Source organism: Clarias gariepinus, chromosome 16 (assembly GCF_024256425.1).
Source record: "Clarias gariepinus isolate MV-2021 ecotype Netherlands chromosome 16, CGAR_prim_01v2, whole genome shotgun sequence".
Taxonomy (NCBI): domain Eukaryota; kingdom Metazoa; phylum Chordata; class Actinopteri; order Siluriformes; family Clariidae; genus Clarias; species Clarias gariepinus.
The window spans coordinates 31,003,710-31,018,832 of record NC_071115.1 but is presented as its reverse complement, the minus strand read 5'-3'; the positions used below and the strand labels follow the sequence as shown (position 1 = coordinate 31,018,832).

At 40.9% G+C, this 15,123-nt stretch overlaps 2 protein-coding genes across 3 annotated transcripts; one reads left to right on the top strand and one right to left on the bottom strand.

Annotated features, from left to right (window-relative positions):
- Window positions 1-331: 331 nt before the first annotated feature.
- Window positions 332-5,448, bottom strand: c16h17orf75 (chromosome 16 C17orf75 homolog). 2 transcript variants are annotated; one of them, XM_053514059.1, is made up of 10 exons: window positions 5,259-5,448; window positions 4,792-4,866; window positions 3,911-4,036; window positions 3,342-3,470; window positions 3,188-3,245; window positions 2,984-3,103; window positions 2,464-2,528; window positions 2,144-2,283; window positions 1,867-1,970; window positions 332-1,158 (listed from the first exon to the last, which is right to left on the bottom strand). In XM_053514059.1, exons 1-10 carry the CDS (start codon window positions 5,405-5,407, stop codon window positions 940-942), a joined length of 1,185 nt encoding a protein of 394 aa, XP_053370034.1. In that variant the 5' UTR covers window positions 5,408-5,448; the 3' UTR covers window positions 332-939. The 2 variants fall into 2 exon arrangements, with proteins under 2 accessions (XP_053370034.1, XP_053370035.1); XM_053514060.1 differs by lacking the exon at window positions 4,792-4,866.
- A 385-nt stretch (window positions 5,449-5,833) lies between these two features.
- rps15a (ribosomal protein S15a) lies at window positions 5,834-11,340 on the top strand. Its single transcript, XM_053515319.1, has 5 exons — window positions 5,834-5,923; window positions 6,853-6,990; window positions 7,265-7,344; window positions 7,452-7,537; window positions 11,205-11,340. Exons 2-5 carry the CDS (start codon window positions 6,858-6,860, stop codon window positions 11,296-11,298), a joined length of 393 nt encoding a protein of 130 aa, XP_053371294.1. The 5' UTR covers window positions 5,834-5,923; window positions 6,853-6,857; the 3' UTR covers window positions 11,299-11,340.
- Window positions 11,341-15,123: the final 3,783 nt, after the last annotated feature.

The following is a 15,123-nucleotide window of genomic DNA, read 5'->3' as shown; positions in this document are numbered from 1 at the left end:
TGAGTGGGCCAAAATTCCTCCAGAGCGCTGTAAAAGACTCGTTGCAAGTTATCGCAAACACTTGATTGCAGTTATTGCTGCTAAGGGTGGCCCAATCAGTTATTAGGTTCAGGGGGCAATTACTTTTTCACACAGGGCCATGTAAGTTTGGATTTTTTTTCTCCCTAAATAATAAAAACCATCATTTAAAAACTGCATTTTGTGTTTACTTGTGTTATCTTTGACTAATAGTTAAATGTGTTTGATGATCAGAAACATTTAAGTGTGACAAACAGGCAAAAGAATAAGAAATCAGGAAGGGGGCAAATAGTTTTTCACACCACTGTATTTATTCACATTTAGTCACGTTTCAGTTCATTGAAACACAGATAAGATTGTCGCATTAAAACAAACAAACAAAAAACAACAATGCAATGAAATCAATTTAATGCAAAAAAAACAACATTTCATTTCACTTCTTGAGTAGTGTGGTTGCGATTAAATTCACTATACGGAGCAGAGTCAGTTGTGTGATGATGATGATGATGATGATGATTAGAGTTCATGATTAAAACAGTCGAAACACAGACATGATGAATCATTAGCTCATGGTCAGTGATTATGCTGAGAGGAAGATTGCACTTTACGATTTTCTGTTTTATTAGTGTTAAGAGGAAGCGATGATATGATCAGAGGCGTGTATAATCAGACACGGGCGCGTACACCAGACCAAACTGCACGACACTCGTCCTGGAGCAGCGGGATTCACAATTGAGGATTAGACCATGTGACAGTAAATTAATTAGATTTCATTTACACTCTGCCCCCTGCAGGCCACGTCCGCTCACTGCACCGTCAGCATTATCCCCGAGCGCGAGCCCGCCTCCTGATCACACGCGGAGAGGAATGTAAAGGAATCTGAATGTAAATGGAGCTTGTGTGTAGTAATGTGTTGATCCGTCACTGCGCCGTGATCGCAGCCTGCTCGCTGAGGAACTCCTCCAGCACACGGATGATGCTGCAGGCTTCGGGAAGGCCGCTGTGTTCCGCTCGAGCGTTCTGCAGCAGCACGTCTCCGTTCCCGCAGCTCTGCAGGAACAGGCAGCAGCGGAACAAGGCGTAGTGACTCATTTCCGCCTGACGGATGAAGCGTTTCAGGTTGTTCATGTCCTGGATGGCCTGTTTTTCAAACGCACACACACACACACACAAAAGCACATGACATCTGAACGGCGTTACCATAACAACCATGTTGACCTTTAGATCAGCAGGAGTCGCACGGCGTAACTCAAGCCAGTAACTCAACCCAGTACACACCACTTCATTTTAATGCACCTCTCCGCCGAGACATCGCGGTTAAACGGTCCAGTGCTCTCTAATAACATCGTCCAGTAACTCTAGAACAAATGGCTCATGATATCATCCACCTAGTGGTGGAAAAGTGTCATTACATGTTATCACACTGCAGGGGATTTGGGCAGATATTTTTATTTTTATTAATGTTTATTTATTTATGTAATAACTTTTCTGTTAGGTTATATATTCTATAGAACTTGTATTGACATATGTTACACTGCTGATATTGGATATGTATAAATAAGTGCAAGCTGTGAGGGTTAAGTGATTAAATGTGATGTGATGGAAAAACATTTTTATTAAATAAATGATGAATGTTTCGCTTTTCATGCTTTTTCTATCTACTGTCTATCCCTAATAAGTCAACCGGTTTATATAACACTAATAAACATATACAGAGGTCACATGACCTTCACTGGCGACATTACGAACAATTAATGATAAATGAACTAAATCAGTGCCAATCATCAGAACATAACAACGTCATATAACAAATACTACACACAGTGTATCACACACACACACACACACCTTTAGCTTGAAGTTCTCCAGGATCTGGCGCAGAAGAAACGGGTTAAAGCGCTCAGCTGCGTTCACAAACGCCTGGATCCACTCGTCACAGAACCGGTTCGTCACTGAACACATTTAATGACGGATGTTTATAAACCGTATGGGCTTTTTTTTACACATTAAACACTGTGTCACTTTTTCCATGTGCTTAAGTGTGCATGTGTGTGTGTGTGTGTGTGTGTGAGAAAGAGGGAGAGAGAGAGAGAGAGATGGGATCGTATCATTCCACTTCGGTAACCTGCGTTGTTGAACGTGGTCTCTGCGCTCGAGCAGTCGATCAGCAGGTCCGAGTGCGAGGCCTCAGAGATGGCTTTACACAGAGACACGGTGTTCGGGTCCTCCTGCACCAGACCCTGAAGACTCGCAGCTTTGACGAACCTGAAAAACCAGTAACACCTCCATTGGCAAACAAGAAGAACTATATATATATATATATATACACACACACACACTACTCTGCTATCTGCAGTTACAGAGAACTGAGTGAGTAGTAGAGAGAATCTGAAGAATGGAATGTTTAAATCAGGGTTTGTGTGTGTTTCGGGTAAACTGACACACCTCGCCACGTCTGTCTTGGTCCTCTCATCTGCTCCTGTCACCTCAACATGGGTGTGACTCAAAGCCTGCAGAGATGAGTGACATTAGAGAGACGTTATATCAAAGACAGAAATATGTACAGATTCTCAGCCGTATTCGGAGCGGGAGACTTTAGAGCCCTCTAGTGGACACACAACACACTGCAACTAGGTTCTACAAGGTTCTGGCTTGAGTGTTTGATTGTTTCAGTGATGTAGGCGTGGCCTGTGCACCTGTCACTGCCAGTGAAGGCGGGGTCTCTGTATTTGTCAGTCTCTAATAAGGAGGCGTGACCTCTGATCTTTTTAGTCACAGGTAATGAAGTGTGACCACTGAACTCGTCAGTCAAAGATAAGGAGGCGTGGCATTTGTACTTGTCAGTCACAGGTAAGGAGGCGTGGCCTCTGAACTTGTCAGTCACACATAAGGAGGCAGTGTGGCATTCTCCCCAAAATCTCAGCCTTCTTTTCTCTCTCTCCCTTCATGATGACTTGTTCCTTACAGCGTGCAGCAGGAAGCTGATGTTGGCCTGCACCAGCTGCACCACCCTGTGGATGTGCATCACCGACTCCTCGTACCAGCGGCTGAGATAGGGCCGGACCTCCGACTCCAGGTTCTGCATCTAAGACGAGGAGAAACAGGAACGCGTCTTAAAGCACGGACATCCCGCAGATTCCCTTTACGCAATTACAGACGTATAACTTACTTCAGGTGTCAGGCTGCTCTGGAGACCCTGGACGTACTTATCCAGCTCGATTCTGAACGTTAGCGAGTTAAAGAAGTTCCTCGTGCGTGTGATTTTAACGGGAAATGCATCAGTGGGTGCGGCCTGTCCGTGTGCACGTGTGTGTTAAGGATATAAGTTGAGTCCTTTTTCTGAGCCGCCGAGGAGACAGACCACCCAGCCGTTCCCGTTGGCCTCGGGCTGTTCTGGGGATTTCTCCTGTTCCAGAAAGCAGCAGTAACACCCCACTGCCTGCTCAGGAAGGCTGCCAAACACACACACACAAACACACACACACGCTTCAGAGAATCAACACAAAAAAACAGAGACTCTGTACACTTTATGAGCTTAGACATGGGACAGCTTTACAAATCTGCTGTCTCAGTATATTTGTACTGGTTGCTATGGTTACGGGAATATTATTTCCACATGTGATTCAATTCATTTGTATAAATCTTTCATTTATATTTGATTTTAAAATGAATTATTTATTTTTTTAAACAGACTACCTTGTTGCTATGGTTACTATAGGTAAACAGCATTTATTTAGTTTAAGGTACTTGAGACTCATGATCAGTGAAAGGGGCGTGGCCTTTATGCCAGTCTAGATACCTTTGTATCTGGAGGTTAGTTAATAAACACCTGTGTGTGTGTGTGTGTGTGTGTGTGTGTGTGTGTGTGTGTGTGTGTGTGTGTGTTTTCTACCTCAGCTCCACTGTAGCGATGTTGCCCATGCCACCCAGCAGGGCTCCTTTACTCAGTCTGCGCGAGATGTAGCTTCGCAGCTCAGGCTCCGCCTCCACTGGCAGGCTGCTGTCCAATAGGGTTAGACTACAACAGATAATAGGCGGGAGTTTAGTTATTAATGAGAAGAAAGACCGACAGAACTGAAGGACTCATGAAGAGACGAGAGAGAGAAGCTGTGATGTCGTCTGTGGGACGGAGGGACAGGAAGAGACCCTGCAGAGAGACCGGAATCTCTCAACTCATACACCATGTTCACAGCATGCGCGCACACACACACTCCCACCCACACAATCTCACACACACACACTCACACACACACCTAGCGAATCCCACTTGCTCAGAAGCCGAAGGTTAACATCCTATCCTTATCCATGGTAATGACCCTGATATGCCGTGCAGCCAGAAGACAGAGGAGTTAGATGAGGATACAGAATCGAGTGCAAATGTTTGTGCCCCTCTTAGTCTTTAAAATGGGGGGAAATGTTCCTCTTTTTCACTTTTCACAGTTTATCTCCAAAAATATAGACATAAATATGAACAATATTAGTTTCTACGCCCTGTCCGGGGATACAGTCGAGGCTGAGGAGAGACAAACTGTAAAGACAAACAGGAGATATGGTTTTACTTTTTTCCACTAATTATTCCCTTTCTCTCTACACACAATGTCTCTCCTTCTCGGTGGTTCTGCAAACATTTTCACTCAACTGAACAGAAAAAACGGATGAACAACCAGAAGCTGAGACACAGCGAGACATCACACAGTAAACAGATGTAGATCAGAGATGGAGGTCAGCGTGATAGAGAGCCAAGGCGATGATGAGGCGACACACAGCGTCTACCTAAAGTCCTCCTGGCTCGTAGTGGAGTCGGCTCTCTTCCGGCTCCAGGAGACGCTCTCATCCGAGGGTTCGGACCTGCGTAGGCGGGAATACATGCAACAGGTAAGGACAGGACTTTTTTATTAATATACAAATAGTAGTATAAATCCACAGGGTGGTATGAAGAGGATCTGGCAACCTAAAAGAAAACCAAACGTCAGTTATTTTATATTTCTGACATCATGAGGCAATCATATTACAGACAGACAGACAGACAGACAGACAGATAAATAAATAAATAAATAAATAAACAGAGAAACAGACAGACAGTTTGATGTACAGGTTCCTAACCCACAGAAAATAAACTAAATGCAGCAGTTCTCTTTAAAACAGAAGCAGATCCTCCAGAACTAACAGCTGGTGAGTCATAAAGCACCAACACACTCACTCACACACACACACACACACACACACACACACTGTCTCACCTCGCGCTCTGGTAATAATATATGGAATAGTAACAGTTAATCTGCTGTATTTTCTGTCCATAGGCGGCCAGCTCTTCACTGTCGAAATCTGCATCTTTATCCTCCACATCGATGGATTCTTGGAAAGACGAGGTCTGAGACGTAAACATCGCTGCTGTCGCGGCACACTGACGTCACACACACCGCTGGACACGCACTGCGCATGCGCGTTATTTTTCGCACATGCGTACTAGGAATCTTTCAGCTACGCCATTTTTTTTTTTCAAAATTTTTTTCCGAAACTACATGAATATTATGTTTGTTTATTTATTTACTTTAATTTATAGATTTGCATGCTGTTCAACTATTATTATAACGAATTTTTAATGTTAAATTAAAAGAAAAATCGTTGGTCGATTTTGATAACTTCGCAGAACAACAGAATTTTTTTGTAGAAATAAAATTATTTTTTTATATGTATGTGTTTAACATGAAGCAAATAAGTTATACTACAGTATATATTATTAATTCTGATTTGATTTCTTTCTCGTACAAATCACCCCCAGACCGCCAGGGGACGATATTTGGTCTTCCTCTGCGAATTTCACGAGATCTCGCGATAGTTTGTTCTTCCTAAGCGCCTCGCGCTCCTCCTCCCTCCCTCTTTCCGCCATATTGCAGGACCGGTAAGGCAGGAGCTTCATCCGTTCACCATAAAATCACTTTAATATCACAGTCATCTCTGGTTGTTCTGTGTCGGTAATCACGGGATTTCCTAAATAAATAACAGTAGAGTGTGAATCTGTGATTATTTGTGTTTGATGTTGGTGTTATAATTGAGTATTTTGCCTGATAACTCTGTGTTGGAGCTGAGCTCTCAGCGCGCTCAGGTGGTGATGAGGAGGCGTTTAATGTCCTGAGGTGATTAATGAAGGGTTTAAACAGAAAGGGCTGCGATTCAGAACATGCCAGGAGATACATTTATTTTATTTTTTTAGTAGTGGTGGTGTTTTATTTGGTTCAGGAGTCGCTAGCTAGCCAGAGAGCTAACGGTAATTCAATTAGCTTGTAGCTAAAGCGGCGTTTTTACTAACGGCTAATCCTAAGGTGGAAAAATGTTAAACAAATTGTCTGCTTTTATAATTTAATGTGACTAGAATGTTTTTCTGATGCATTAAAGTGCCGGTAAATGTTGTTGTGCTCCAGCAGGATGATTGAGTTTGGCCAATCATCGACCTTTTGATTATATTTGTCATAAGTGTTTAAGACTTAATAGTCACGTGACTATCTCTCTGTCTATCTATCTATATATATATATATATGTGTGTGTGTGTATGTGGAAGGTTGTGTGATTTAAGCAGTGAGGACAACAGGGCATTTAGGGAAAAGTGTGTTTAAGGGTGCACAGGATTGTTCTGACGTTCTGTAGAGAAGGTGTGTGTGGTGACCCAGGGTGTGTAAATGTGTGTAAGAGTTGGCATGGTTCTGTTCAGGTGATAATTTGTCAGAGATACTTCTGTACAGCCTGTATATACACGTTTTATTTGCAATCATGCATACACAGCTTCATTAAATGCTTATTAAATGTCTAATACTTGTGTGTGGTGTTTTGCAGGCATCATGGTGCGCATGAACGTCCTCGCCGATGCGCTTAAATGCATCAACAACGCGGAGAAACGTGGCAAGCGCCAGGTTCTCATCAGGCCCTGCTCCAAAGTCATAGTGCGCTTCCTCACCGTCATGATGAAGCACGGTGAGCGGACGAATGACTAAAATAAATCCATAGAATATCTGTTTAGTGTAATCAAAGTTTTGGCATCTGTCATGGACATGGGTACTGTTTAGTGTGACAGTTTTTGTTTTAGTTCAAAGAAACTTTTTTCTGTAGTGCAGCAGTTGGATGTCTGCATGGAGAAAGTGATTAAAGGATTGAAAGAACCACCACCACTGTTGCATTCGTAGTTTGAGAAGATAAGACCAATAGCTTTGTGCTAATAATTTTTTTCCCCTCCTTTCTCATCATCCAGGTTACATCGGCGAATTTGAGATCATCGATGATCACAGAGCCGGCAAAATTGTTGTGAACCTCACGGGCAGGCTGAACAAGGTGAGTGTGTTCTCTCCAATTTCATTTGTGTGTGTAAAGTTTGAGTTGTGTTTCAAGACGCATCTTATTTGTCATTTGTTGTATCTAATACATTTTTGTTTGTTCAGTGCGGCGTGATCAGCCCCAGGTTTGACGTGCAGCTGAAGGATTTGGAGAAGTGGCAGAACAATCTCCTTCCATCCAGACAGTTTGGGTAAGTGTGTTACCTGCATGTGTGTGTTAAGGACAAAACTTTGTCTTCTCTTTCAGACATGATTTATGTCATATTACTAGCTTCATCTACACTATATTGCCAAAGGTATTTGCTTGCCTGACCTCACATTCATATAAACTTGAGTAACATCCAATTTTTAATTCATAGGGTTTACTATGATGTTTGCCCTTTATAGCTTTAACTCTTCTAAGAAGGCTTTCCTCAGGGTTTAGGAGTGTGTATATGGGAATTCTTGACCCTTCTTCCAGAAGCACATTTGTGAGGTCACACTGTTGCGCAGTCATGTTGGGCATGATCTGAGGATGTTTTTCAGAAGTTGAGCTCGGGTCCTTATTTTCAGTGAAAGGAACTCGATGCTTAAGCATAAGTCGTTTTGGACAATTTTCTGCACCCAACTTTGTGGGAACAGTTTGGAGACAGCCCCTTCATGTTCCAACTTGACTGCGCACCAGTGCACAAAGCAAGGTCCATAAAGATATGGATGAGAGTTTGGTGTAAAGAACTTGGCTGGCCTGCACAGAGCTTTGGCCTCAACCCGATAGAACACCTTTGAGATGAATTGAAGCGGAGAGTGCGAGCCAGGCCTTCACGTCTAACATCAGTGTCTGACCCGACAGGTGGACTTCTGGTAAAATGTTCTAAAATTCCCATAAACGCACTCCTAAAACAAGTTCATGTGTATCTGAAGGCAGGCAAGCGAATACTTTTGGCAACATGGTGTACCTGTTGAAACGATGTCTCGGTCGTTCAAATTTAACTTCCTCAAAAATCTTGAGATCTTGTTGAAAAGTTACTAATAACCAAAAGTTTAATATCTGAACTTAAATTTGTGGAATTTTTCCTCCATGATGATGGTGTAAGATGCAGCATGGTGTTTAATTAGCCTCAAAGCTCTCCTGCAGCGCGCTATTGTGTGGATGCTTTTCTGCTCGCATTGCATGCAAGTTTATTATTTTTTTCCTTTTTTTATCTTTTTTTTACTGTACATGAGTTTTGAGACAGATTGTGAACTTGAACTGGGTTAAGATTTTGAGTTCTTTTTAAAAAGCACAGTGTGAATAACCACAATATTTCTGAGGATGTTAGTCAGGGTCTCGGAATCATTTTTGAACACTTGACCCCAAAGTCTGGTTCATGTTATTCAGTGAGAACACAATTGTCCCATGCTCAGGAACCGTGACCAAGTCCACTCAAAGGATGGTCTCCAGAACAATACAGCGTACTCGGGTACAGATCGAATCAGATATGGAAGGCAATTGTACCTGAGAATGGAAGTAGATCGCTGTTTAGATTCTGTGCCTTCTGTCTTCTCTAAAATCTGTATGCACGTAGCATGCTCCATTTTCATCCTCTGACCTGTACAGATAGCTGATACAGTAGGAAGGTGCGTGAGGGACATTTTTCAAGAATGTTAGGCAAAGCACAAAGGCCAACTTCATTCTCTTCTCTAGTGTTTAATGGTGTTCTTAATAATCTAGGTGCATGCTGCCCTCTGTTGTATCGGAGAGTAAAAAATGCACAATTTTAATCAAGTATGGAGGGAAGTGATGAAACAGACTATTTGCGGAGAGGGGGAGCAATTGTTTCTGGTCACGGTACAAATCAATTGTGCCCTAAAAATGACTTGGTATCAATCGCTATGGAGAACGTTAATCAGTACTTTATAAAATCAAACGTTTCACCTGCTGACATCGACATTGTTAATTGAGATGAGATGTGCTACAGATGCAGCTGTTCTTTTTATGATTTTTTTTTTCTCTAATATTAATCGTGTCTGTATCATGAAGTCTGTACAATGAACACACAGCAGGTTTTATTAAGTTTAGTCAAGAAATGCTCTTTAAGGTGCATTTCGGATTATCTATTGTGGATCAATCTGTCTAGATCTGATTTCCACGTTACAGTAGTTAAAATGGGACGAGTTATTTTATTACCTGGCCAAGACACATTTTTCCAGCCCAAGATGATGAGCAGCCAGTGACACTGACTCTCAGCCTTCAGGGTCCTTTACTGAAGTGTTGTGATAAGTAGGCCCACTATACGTACAGTCCATTTTTTTTCAGTACATTGTAATCCTGCATGTAGGTCAGATTTGTTTGTTTTGAAAGTGCGACTCATGTTACCTAAACATTCAGTACACTGTACATGATGTTTTATTGGTTGCAGTTTGACAAATTTAGCAACCACATTTAGCCACTTAAAAAACGTAAGAGCTCTAATCTTCATTTCTGCAAAGTTCTCAAGTGTTGTACATCCTGCTTATTAGACTGTAATTACCCTGTGGTATACAGGCACTTATCAATAATCCCTCAATCATTCGCCACGCTCTAAACCACTCCATAGGCGAACTATCAACCATGAGCTTGACCACTTTTTATTTCTCTTATCTGGTTTGTGCTGCCACGATGTTAGAACGAGGAAATGTTTCACAATTTGGACTGAGTTCCGATCTCCGTTGGCTCATCGGACATGTTTTCTAAATAATTGTGTTCTGTAACACCCTGAAATATCCCAGAATTGCCTGTAGAGTGTGTGCTGCTGATGTTGGCATAGCACAGCATGTTTATTGCTGTGTAAATACTACTAACTGCTTCTTTAATTCATATCTGGGTAATGGTGCATTATCTCTGGAAATTTTGTGTGTGGTGTGCCTGTCACTATGCGATTCTCCACCAAGCCACTAGTAGGCGTAGGGGTTCCATGCCATGTGTCCAGAGTCCCCCGACCCCCCCTTCGGCCTTGTGTAGTAAAAACAATGATAAATGAAACATGAGCAGATCTTGGAAGTTGATCTGGACCTACGGTATTGTACTCGACGCAGAAGCATAAATCAGTCTCAGAGGTGCAGTAATGTCCTGTCCAGGCTTGATGACCCACTAATAGTTTTTTTTTCTCATCCTGTTGAATTAATCCAGGTCTCATGTGGACATCTTGGATTAAAGATTAAATCTGTTTTATTGTTGGTTTGTTAAGCAGTTAAAGCAGCTTCCAGGGTCAGATTTCTTGGCCAATCCACTGTTCAAATGCCAAAGACACGGGTGTGGACGTGTCCAGCTGAGTGTTCACATTAAACCCGGAACGTGATGTGCATGTAATTTTTTTTCTTGGAGACAAGAACAACTGAACATCTTTCCCTATATTAAAATGTATTTTTGTTTTTGTATCCACGCGGTCGTCTGATCAGACACTTATTACTGTTTCGTGACTCGTCCCAAATCTAAATGTAAATGCATTTCTTCAGCCTGACCTTTTTAACAAACCGCCGCAGTAGAAACTAATCGAATATCAGCGAGGCTGATTTAATATTCCGAGCGCGTTTGCTATTACGTCTCGCTGCATTTTCATTCTCTCGTCTACTTTCAGGGTTATTGATTCAATTGGTGCTGATTTGCAGCAGTTTATTTCTTCATTTTCTCTTAAGTGCTTTTCATTGGCCAGTAAAATCACTTGCTTTGATTTTTAACGACTCAGTTCAGGGTTAAAAGCAGCGCCAGCTCGCTCGCCTTTCTGGAACTTCATTTTATTTCTCACCAGATTTCAGTAGTTGCTGTTGATTTTAATTTAATGTTTTACGGTTGGCTTTTGTTTTTTTTGTGAATTTAAAATGGTGCAGCATGAACCTAATTTATTTCTCTCTGTTCCGCAGGTTTATTGTCTTGACGACCTCGGCTGGCATCATGGACCACGAAGAAGCCAGACGAAAACACACAGGAGGCAAAATCCTAGGGTTCTTTTTCTAAACATGTAAAAGCATCGACCAATAAAAGGCCATTTTCAGTGGACCTGACGTTTGTGTTGTCTTTTTTAAATTTTTTATTTAACAACATTAAAGATCCCATATTTTACCGTTTCTTAAACACAGGTCCCAGAGTCTCAGTCTCCTTGTTGTATGAATCCATTTTTAATGCCTCACACTTGCTCTTTCACTCGTCTTCCAAATGCTCAATTTCAGTTAAAACATGAACTTGTCCTCTACACCATTAGAGTGATGGTTCTGTGTAGTTAAAAGGTTCTTGTTTATTTGTCTCCTCATTTCCTCTTCTCAAGTTATCCCTCCTGAGTGCGGTAAACAATCGAGCGCAGAATGAAACGTCCTCGATCTCTCGCTCGTGACAGTAGCGCGTTATTCAATACTAACACCACACAATTAAGTGCACACAGAACTCGCCTATGAAGACAGTTTACTTTCAAACTTTAAAATGCTTCTTTTGGAACACACTCCCTCTGTGTGTGTGTGTCTCTCACCGGTGTGGAGCTGTTAATGGTGCAGCTTTTAGTGCGTCTCTTACCTGAGGAGCTCCACCAGGTGTAGCTTTAATTAGCTTTTAGAATAAATGAGCAGCCTGTGCTTAAGTGATCTGAAGTAATGGCACCACTTTAAACCTTAGCGCAAGTTTATTTTAGAAAGCATTTCATTAGTCATGAACAGAATACAACAGGCCGAATATTTCTTTCCTGTTTAGAGTTCCTGATATTTCTGAAGCAAAATATAAAATGTTGCTTCTTTTGCTGTATGTAAATTTCTTAATTTCGCATTACAAAGTACTTAATAGAAACAAGTATGATAATGAAAAAAGGCTATTTTACTTAAAAGATTGGTTTGGATTTTATTTTTCCCCAGTAAACATGATGGATGCCAGCTGTAGTGTAAAATAAAATCTCTTGACATTTCTGTTTGAAAAGTGATCATAGATGTGATTTAAATGTTCATGCAGGTTATGGGTTTAATAATGTAAATATACTGGTTGTAATGGTCACATGTATTTAGTTGGCAAATGAGTGTTGAAAGGATTTAGAGGATCTGTAATGACAGATGAGGTTTACTTCATATTGCAGTAATTATAAAATGAGAAGGAGAAAAAGGGCACGATTTCAGGATATTTAATTAAATAGATGGAAAATTTATGTAATAAAACCAATGAGATTTCTTTTTACTTGACATTCTGAAAAGCACTGTGAACTGAGTGTGTTTCACTCTGAACCGAAGACTTTTCTTTAAGGTATCTGTTAAGAACACGACAAGCAGACTGCGGTTTTGCGTAAACCCATGATTCAGCCTTCTTGAGCTCAGGTGGTGATGTGTTTCCTTCTGTCTCTCTCTCTCTCTCTCTCTTTTTCTCTCCATCGCTCACAGATGTGCTAAAGCTGATCCAGTTCTGTGGTTCACCTGAGACTGTGTAATATTTCTCACACTCGTTTGGTGTGGTGCACCAGCTCAGAAGAAATGACATCACACCTGAATGACAGCCATGCCCTGTCCCAGTCATGTGACTGCAAATAATGCTTAACTGTGGGAAAAAGTCTCAGTCCTCAGCGACCTCATCACTAAATTCACTGTTTGCTCAGTTTTTTCTTTTCATATTCACAGTATTTTTGGACTTGGACATCTTTCTCACCGCCAAGGTCCTGAAGTGAGGAGTTCAAAGTGAATTTAAACACTGGATCTGTTTAAGCAGATAATTTAAACTCTGTAGTAAAGCACACTTTATGACTCATTAATAAAACTGTGTTTGAGGGAATGCAACGAGCGAGAGTGAAATGGATTAAACAATAAATATACTGATGAATGAATGAATACAGGTTGAATAATCTTGAACAAACGTGTTATTAATTTTTTAGTCCTGTAAATGTCCAAGGTTAGTTTGTTTTTTTTATTTATTTAACTTTGCATTGTAATTTTAGATTAAAGTGCACTCCAGATACAGAATCACCCTGATGCATCATGTCAGTTTTATATTCAGTCCTAAATGTGTTTATTAATATCATTATTTATTATTATTATTTATTTGTACGGTGGTGACTGTAATGTGATGTGTTATTTTTGGTTGGTTAGATTTAATATTCTAAATTAGTTAGTGCATTAGAGCTGGAAATCCAAACTAATGGCTGTGTGCTGTTCGTCAGTTTTAATTTTAATGAGCTCATTATTGGGATTATTAAAAATATCTAAAACATATTTTGTCACACATGAATAAAAACTAAATTGGAAACTACAAAGGTTCTGCCTCACACCATAAAGATGTTTTAGGTTGCCTTCAGACAGAGTGTATTAGAGCTGGAAATCCAAACTGTGGACACACACTGTATAAGACCACAGCTGGACTACACCATATGGCCGAACATAGCCACACCAGGTTCTTCTCTAAAAGTCTGATGCACACGCCTTAAAGTGTTAAGAGTTTGTTGGAGCGGAAGGACTTTGCGCGTCCTGCACAGAGCCCTGAACTCATCTCAACCCCAGTGAACCATCCATCAGCTTCGGGATGAATAGGATGAACCGGAGGCTCCTCGACAAACACACATCCAAGCTCCAACATCTAGTGGAAATCCTTCACAGAAGATTAGAGTGGAGTGCGTACAAGGACATGGTTAGTCTAATGGTCGGGGGCACAAACTTTTGCTCATATAGCTCATCATAACCATTTTTTTCCTTCTACTGTAACTTGAGTCTAAATATCATGATATTTCTACAGCATTTACCAGTGTCTATCAGCAGGGGGCGCTGGTGATCTAGTCTGACTGGAACAAAGCTCCATCTGTCTGAGGTTATGATGTAATGAGATATAAAATAATGACTTTCTAACAAAAAGAAAATCAAACATCATGTCAATCCCTTATAGTCCACGTTGCATCGGCTGCATGTAGGAAGCCGTAGACATTTATATACCGGGGTCCAAAAGTATTTACACCCCTTGAGTTAGTCTTAATTAAAATGGACAGTGTTTGTTTTCAGGTCAGTGTAATGAAACAGTCTCAGCTCAGGTGCATCCTGGTCACTCTAATTATCCCTGAAATGTCCCAGGAATTGGATTGAAATCCAGGTTTCCTGCCAAGTTGCTAAGTTAAATAGAATTAATTATATGAATTAAGAGGTATGGAAAAGATAAAGGGCCAATTAGAGCCATTTTAGAAAGTAAGGAAAGAAATCTCAAACTACCCAAAGAACCTTTCAGAAGCTCTCATTTCTCAGAGAGTGAATCTGGACAAGACTATTGAACTATTTTTAAAGCTTTTATTATGCTCACAGCAGGCTCCATCACTGAGAAATGAAAGAATGTTGAAACCACTAAGACGTTTTTTAAGCCTTAACATCGGGCCTGACTCATTAGCTCGGTGAAAAAGAGCCTGCAGGTCAGTCTAACGGAGCTTCTGAGCAAATCTGCAGAGATCTGAGCAAGCGGCGAACCATGACTCTGACATGAATCCAGCTTTTAGAGCTGAAGATGACGGTTTAGAGATGGACCAGGAAAATGGGGAGAAACGCTGCGAATCAGAGGCCAACAAAAAAAAAAACCTGTAGGGATTTGTAGAACAAAACAAGGGGGGAAAAAAAGAAAAAGGAGCTGGGACTGAGGCTGAAAGCTAATGAGATTGAAGTATTATGTAAATTTGAAAACTGTCAGGCATTTATTTATTTATTTACTGGAAAATAAACATTGTCAAGATTTTTTATAATTACTACATACAAACATTAAGCTTATATATGACTTTACATTCCTATATATTTACCCAAGTGGAATCCTGGGAAAATAGATAGATAGATAGATAGATAGATAGATAGATAG

Bases quoted from the DNA above. Each gene is read 5' to 3' on its own strand.
- c16h17orf75 (XM_053514059.1), bottom strand. From the start codon at position 5,407: ATGTTTACGTCTCAGACCTCGTCTTTCCAAGAATCCATCGATGTGGAG. The intron at 1,971-2,143 runs GTTACCGAAGTG...AAATGTGTTCAG, and splicing joins GACCACGTTCAACAACGCAG to TGACGAACCGGTTCTGTGAC. The intron at 1,159-1,866 runs GTGTGTGTGTGT...TTTGAAAAACAG, and splicing joins TGGAGAACTTCAAGCTAAAG to GCCATCCAGGACATGAACAA.
- rps15a (XM_053515319.1), top strand. From the start codon at position 6,858: ATGGTGCGCATGAACGTCCTCGCCGATGCGCTTAAATGCATCAACAAC. The intron at 6,991-7,264 runs GTGAGCGGACGA...CTCATCATCCAG, and splicing joins CACCGTCATGATGAAGCACG to GTTACATCGGCGAATTTGAG. The intron at 7,538-11,204 runs GTAAGTGTGTTA...TCTGTTCCGCAG, and splicing joins CTTCCATCCAGACAGTTTGG to GTTTATTGTCTTGACGACCT.